The sequence below is a fragment of the Salmo salar genome, chromosome 16 (genome assembly GCF_965601325.2).
Source record: "Salmo salar chromosome 16, fSalSal1, whole genome shotgun sequence".
NCBI lineage: Eukaryota > Metazoa > Chordata > Actinopteri > Salmoniformes > Salmonidae > Salmo > Salmo salar.
In genome coordinates, this window is record NC_138306.1 from 18,967,430 (window position 1) to 18,974,657 (window position 7,228).

At 43.0% G+C, this 7,228-nt stretch overlaps 1 protein-coding gene across 1 annotated transcript; it reads left to right on the forward strand.

The window, feature by feature from the left end:
* Positions 1-255: 255 nt before the first annotated feature.
* On the forward strand, positions 256-4,408 carry bhlhe41 (basic helix-loop-helix family, member e41). Its single transcript, XM_014148255.3, has 5 exons — positions 256-573; positions 684-747; positions 918-1,025; positions 1,138-1,249; positions 1,460-4,408. Exons 1-5 carry the CDS (start codon positions 512-514, stop codon positions 2,410-2,412), a joined length of 1,299 nt encoding a protein of 432 aa, XP_014003730.3. The 5' UTR covers positions 256-511; the 3' UTR covers positions 2,413-4,408.
* Positions 4,409-7,228: the final 2,820 nt, after the last annotated feature.

A 7,228-nucleotide genomic window follows, 5' to 3' on the forward strand; every position in this document is an offset into this window, starting at 1 on the left:
CACTCTCCTTACACACACGCACGCACGCACGCGAAAACAGTCCAGTGTGCGCGTCGCATTCACGTACATGGTCAAAGCGGAGCTCAATTGGATGAGGATGTGCACCGGCAGAACGGACATGATATAATAAACAATTATTTCAGTCGTTTGACTATGAATTTGAACTCCAATAGAATACCATACATGAATAGATATGTCTTAGTTTGCATTGCCATAGAAACGGACTGTGACGTAGCCTACTAGACCGGGTCTTGCAAAGGTCTTAATTACCGGACGTTGTGCTGGTGCAGTTTACACGTGAGTTGGAGCTGTTCCGACTCGAGGCGCGCGTGCGCTGTGCACTCTCGCACAAACTGCTCGCGAAGTGGCAGTTGAGGAAAATAGACAGCATTCTAAAGCGCAGCGCTATCGAGAACAGTCGCGGTGCAACATCTTCCCAAACCTTCTCTGTCTGCTGGTTTTGGAATAACAAACATTGTAAAGACAAAGTGGAATAGCATACCGACAAGTTATGGATGAAAGAATACCGCGTCTGCAAGACAGACAATTTACTGATCATGAAAACATTTTTGGGTAATTATTTCATTTTTAGGACAGTATGGGCTCTGTCCATAAACTATTAGATGATCAGCCTTGGTACCTTTATAACTATGTGACTATCCTGCCCTCTTTATTTATTTCAGGTTGGAATACTCCTCACTCTACATGTGTAAATCGAAAAGAGGACTGAAGCGCGAAGATGGCAAGGTATGCGCTAATTTGGTCTTGTTTGTATCTCAATACAATGTCTGATAGCTAACAAGTCATTGTAGGATAACACAACTGTCTTGACTATGTGGCACTTGATGTAGAATGAATCTAACACTGTCATTCGTTTCTGTGGTCCTAATCGAATATATCTATCTTATTGTTCCTAGGACGCGTACAAGTTACCACACCGATTGATAGAGAAGAAGAGGAGGGACAGAATCAATGAATGTATCGGACAGCTGAAGGATTTGTTACCCGAACATCTCAAATTGACGGTAAGCTTTTGCAATTATGAAGGATGATGTATAGCCTAATAATGTGTGTTTTTATTTGACTGTTTTGTTCAATGATTGTTGAGTAATTGGATATCATGTTTTTCCCATTCAGACGCTCGGGCATTTGGAGAAAGCGGTTGTTCTCGAGTTAACTTTGAAGCATTTAAACGCTTTGACTGCAGTCACTGAGCAACAACACCAGAAGATTATTGCTTTGCAGAATGGTAAATTGTTACATAACCTCCAATGACTTCAATTTTTGACTTTTAGGTTTTTCTACATAGACTACTTTGGGTTTAGAGTTGGGCTTGGATAGGCTATGCGTAAAAGTGATTGTAGCCTAACTCAAATTCGATAGGCCTATTGGTTGTGTTCTCACAGTTGATTACGATTACATCATGTACTGTAAATTGTGTCGTTTCTAACTCTTTCAGGGGATCGATCGATGAAGACGTCCATTCACGCCGATTTGGATGCGTTCCACTCCGGGTTCCAAGCATGTGCCAAAGAGGTCCTGCAGTACCTCAACAAGTTCGAGAACTGGAATACGCGCGAGCAGCGGTGCGCGCAACTCATCAACCACTTGCACAAAGTATCTGCGCAATTTCAGCCCAGTGCGCCACTGCTCCATTCCCAGCAACCTGCCGGAGACGTGCTGGAGCGCGATGGCCAGAAAGTTGAAAGCCAAGCCGGACATGACCGCGTATCGGTCATACAGAGGAGCCACGGGGAGCTTAACGAGAATGACACAGACACAGACAGTGGATATGGGGGTGAGGCGGAAAAGACCGATGGGAATAAAGGATGTGACCGTAGCAAAGCAGTAAAGATAAAGCAGGAGTTCGGGGATGACCGTGCAGCAAAAAAAACGAAGATGAGCTGGGCCGGAAACAGTACGACGGGCGCAGACACGACCACCAGACCTGATCTGGCCTTTATGAACTCTTTGATGGGAATAACTGGCGTGGGACAGCAGACTCCATTTTGCATGCCTTTTTACTTCATCAATCCCTCTGCAGCAGCGACCTACATGCCGCTATTCGACAAAAGTAACCTAGAGAAGTTTGTGTACCCTGCTGCGGCAGCAGCAGCAGCTCTCTCATCCCCGTTTCCATGGTTATACCCCGGCCTTAACTCACACGCTTCGGCAACTGCAGCGGCTGCTGCTGCCGCAGGTGCCTTCTCCGGCATGTCGACAGTGAAGAGCTCTGGATTCGGTTCCAACTCCAAGCACTCTCTCTCTGACGACAGTGACATGTCAAACGTGGAGCCGGGCTCACCTGAGGAAAGGGAGGACAACCCTGAGAATGATGATGATGATGATTATGATGATGATGATGATGATGATGATGATGATGGTATTAGGGAACGACTCCCCAGACAATGAAAATGACTGTACATAATGAAGATAACGTTAGATTTTATTTCTTGTAAAAACGGTCTAATTTACCTGTGTAGCCTATATCCTAATTGGATCTACATTCTGCATATTATTTTGTTTAGGATTTTCTGATAGCTGTCTGTTTTTACCTTATTTTCGTATTTTCAATTATTTTAATTGATAGTAGGCGTTTCGAGACAAGATTCACAGTTGAATTTCTCCTGTATTTTGGCCAGGCAGGGGGAAGTTGTGACAGTCTGTGCCTTTTGCACTTAATGCAAGAGTAATCTGAATGATAATCGACAATGATTGACACTAACAACATGCACACGTCTGTTATTACTACAGTCCTAGGGTATATTGAGCTGGAGTTAGTTTTTCCATTGACACAACTTTTAAAACTGGCAATATCAGTGCCAAAACATCAAGATAAACAATCTGCTTCTATGCGCAGTATTGTCCTCAGATCCCCAATCAGATACTAGTCACACTGGATGTATGGAGTTGCAAATGACCTCCACCAAGGTTAGAATCAACATTGCTGACTCTGACTACAGTATGACTAATGGTGATAGATGTGTTTTGATCCATTTCCTTGTACATATGCACTAAATTGACCCCCCCCCCCCCCCCCATACACACACAAATTACTAACTAACTGGATAAATGACTACGTATTATGTAACTCCCTATCCATGCCAACACATTTTGATTTGTCTATTTAGTCTTCTGGAATTTTCAATCACCTCAAATAAGTTTTTCTGACCCGCGACTGCTGATATTTGGCATATTGAAAAGAAGCACTTCATTGGAAGATGTTGTTTGATGACAATTGACAATTATGTCCCTGATTGGTTGGCATCTCTTGCACACATAATGAGACACCGCGCGACCTGTCGGCTACCTCCAGCAAAATTATACTAGGTATGATAGCACCTTATACAACTTTGATATTGAATGTAACTACCTGTGTATTTCTTAGCTCTGGAAGTTTGTATGTATAGGATTAACGCCTAGTTCTTTACTATTTGAGAGATAAAGTGCACTTGTTTCTGCCTTTGGAAAAATCCCCCCTGTTCCCTCCCAACACTCACTTTCCAACTATTCTAGTCTATCACTGTATCTATTTTTAGAAAATCTCTAAACTAGAGGGCAGACATTTTACTCCAGACTGTACAGAGTGTGAATGTGTTTGAAGAACCAGATACTAGGCTACTAACAGATATTGAAGCTTTTTAGTGATTTTGTGCAGACCTTATAAGCCACTAATCATAGCTCATTTTTGGGTAATAAGTCTTATTGTACTTATAAAGCTACATTATACATCTGATACTCAGCCTCAGAATGTAGGATGTAGAAGTAGCTGTAGTATCACATTCTAACACAAACACATACAGGATAGGTGTATGTAGATGGAGAGGTAACTTTGGTCGGTGACCGATAGTTCTGATAAATGCCCTTTTAAAATGTACAATCCTTGTTTTTTTCCCGAAGAGATTCATTCCTGCAAATGTGGTGTTTATTGTGTGTTTTGAGTTCCTTGTGTGAGTAACTACATTTAATTTGCATACCCAGTATTGCTTATTTTTAGCTTATGTTCATCAGCTCTTGCCTCAAATCCGCTATGTTTTAAACCAGGGCTCTCCAACCCTATTCCTGGAGAGCTACTCTCCTGTAGGTTTTTGCTCCAACCCCAGTTTTAATTGACCTGATTCAGCCTATCAACCCGCTCATTATTAGAATCAGGTGCACTAGATTAGGGTTGGAGCAAAAACCTACGGGATGATGGCTCTCCAGGAACAGGGTTGGAGAGTTTAAACTGTCATCAAAAGTGGCACGTGTGTGTAAATAATTTTGTGAATATACTATGGAATATATGTCTGATGTCAATGTCCAAAAATATTTAACCGAGCAACTGTTGCACATTTCGTTAATGCTTTACACATATGGTGTTCTAAATTATTGCTGACAAGTTGTAAAATAAATATCAGACCAAAAACTATTTGGATGTCTTATTGTTATTTATTTTTTACCACAAAATGGATAGTTTGCTTCATCGACACACTATATATACAAAAGTCTGTGGACACCCCTTCAAATTTGTGGATTCGGCTATTTCAGCCACACCTGTTGCTGACGTGTATAAAATCAAGCGCACAGCCATGCAATCTCCATAGACAAACATTGGCAGTATAATGGCCTTACTGAAGAGCTCAGTGACTTACAACGTGGCAGCTCATAGGATGCCACCAATCCAACAAGTCAGTTAGTCAAATTTCTGCCCTGCTAGAGCTGCCCCGGTCAACTGTAGGTGCTGTTATTGTAAAGTGGAAACATCTAGGCGCAACAACGGACCAGCCGCGAAGTGGTAGGACATACAAGCTCACAGAATGGGACCAACGAGTACTGAAGCGCGTAGCGTGTAAAAATCTTCTGTCCTCAGTTGCAACACTCACAGAGTTCCAAACTGTATCAGGAAGCAATGTCAGCACAAGAACTGTTTGTCTGGAAATGGGTTTCCATGGCCAAGCAGCCTCATAAAAGCCTATGATCACCATAAGCAATGCCAAGCGTTGGCTGGAGTGGTGTAAAGCTTGCCATCATTGGACTCTGGAGCAGTGGAAACGCATTCTCTAGAGTGATGAATCACGCTTCACCATCTGGAGGTCTGATCGACAAATCTGTGTTTGGCGGATGCCAAGAGTTTGGTGGCGGAAGAATAATGGTCTGGGGCTGTTTTTCATGGTTCGGGCTAGTCCCCTTAGTTTTACATTTACATTTACATTTAAGTCATTTAGCAGACGCTCTTATCCAGAGCGACTTACAAATTGGTGCATTCACCTTATAATATCCAGTGGAACAACCACTTTACAATAGTGCATCTAAATCTTTTAAGGGGGGGGTTAGAAGGATTACTTTATCCTATCCCAGGTATTCCTTGAAGAGGTGGGGTTTCAGGTGTCTCCGGAAGGTGGTGATTGACTCCGCTGTCCTGGCGTCGTGAGGGAGCTTGTTCCACCATTGGGGTGCCAGAGCAGCAAACAGTTTTGACTGGGCTGAGCGGGAACTGTGCTTCCTCAGAGGTAGGGAGGCGAGCAGGCCAGAGGTGGATGAACGGAGTGCCCTTGTTTGGGTGTAGGGCCTGATCAGAGCCTGAAGGTACGGAGGTGCCGTTCCCCTCACAGCTCCGTAGGCAAGCACCATGGTCTTGTAGCGGATGCGAGCTTCGACTGGAAGCCAGTGGAGAGAGCGGAGGAGCGGGGTGATGTGAGAGAACTTGGGAAGGTTGAACACCAGACGGGCTGCGGCGTTCTGGATGAGTTACAGTCAAGGGATATCTTAACACTAAAGCATACAGTGACATTCTAGACGATTCTGTGCTTCCAAATCTGTGGCAACAATTTGGGGAAGGCCCTTTCCTGTTTCAGCACGACAATGCCCCCGTGCACAAAGCGAGGTCCATACAGAAATGGTTTGTCAAGATCGGTGTGGAAGAACTTGACTGGCCTGCACAGAGCCCTGACCTCAACCCCATCGAACACCTTTGGGATGAATTGGAACGCCAACTGCGAGTCAGGTCTAATCGCCCAACATCAGTGCCGACTTCCCTAATGCTCTTGTGGCTGAATGGAAGTCCCAGCAGCAGTGTTCCAACATCTAGTGGAAAGGCTTCCCAGAAGAGTGGAGGCTGTTATAATAACTCCATATTAATGCCCATGGTTTTGGAATGAGATGTTCGACCAGCAGGTGTCCACATACTTTTGGTCATGTAGTGTAGCTATAACATATGCTTTCATTGATAGAAGACACGCTAGAGATGATCACAAACATTACAATGATCTACTTAACATTGACACATTCACTTATAGTGTATTAAAGTAGTCAAAAGTTTAGTATTTGGTCCCATATTCCTAGCATTCAATGACTACATCAAGCTTTTGACTTTGCAAACTTGTTGGATTCATTTGCAGTTTGTTTTGGTTGTGTTTAAAATTATGTTTTGCCTAACTGAATGGGGAATAATACATTCTGTCATTTTTGAGTCACTTTTTTATTGTAAATAAGAATAGAAGATGTTTCTGAAAACTTCTACATCCACTATCACAGTAGCATCCACATTTAATTGGATCTCCAACAACAAGTGGTGTGAACACCAAGTCATACTGTACACCCTGATACTGTTAAGTCCTCAGGTTGATCTGTATTGTTACTAGCTCTCTAATCAGCTGACATCAAGCCAGCTGTGGAATGTATAGTAAGCTAAGGCTTAGAGCTAGTGTCATCCCACTGGGCACAGATGTCAATTCAACGTCTATTCCATCATTGAAATGATGTGGAAACAACGTTGATTCAACCAGTGTGTGCCCAGTGGGATGTGATAAGAGAATGATGAAGTGTGTTTACACTTACACACACTGACTGCGCTGGCTGGTGCAAAACAATAAAGTTTTTTCACTACTTTTGTGCTGTTTGGAAAGGTCAACTCCAGTGGAAAGGACAAAAGGGCTTATGTTCCTAATAACACCTTTGAGTAGGCCTAATGACAAAGACCACCTCCAGTACCTTAGGTCTATGTTATCACAATTAGTTGAATACCTTGATTTCTTATTAGGTTGTTATTTGTAAACCAGCCATCACTGCAAATGTCACCAATTGTCACTATTGTACATTTTGGTATCGACCAAACACAGGTGGTTGATACCTTGGAAAATAGTGCAGACGGATAGGGCTGCCGTGCTTCAAGGTCTTAGGCAACTGTTCAGTATTACATGTTTTTTCTTACATTAAAATCACATGCATTTTCGCTACACCTGCAATAACA

What these genes read in the sequence shown, in the direction of transcription:
- bhlhe41 (XM_014148255.3), top strand. Translation starts at nt 512, where the DNA reads ATGGATGAAAGAATACCGCGTCTGCAAGACAGACAATTTACTGATCAT. An exon ending in GATCATGAAAACATTTTTGG is followed by an intron (nt 574 to 683) that starts GTAATTATTTCA and finishes TATTTATTTCAG; the next exon opens with GTTGGAATACTCCTCACTCT. An exon ending in TGAAGCGCGAAGATGGCAAG is followed by an intron (nt 748 to 917) that starts GTATGCGCTAAT and finishes TATTGTTCCTAG; the next exon opens with GACGCGTACAAGTTACCACA.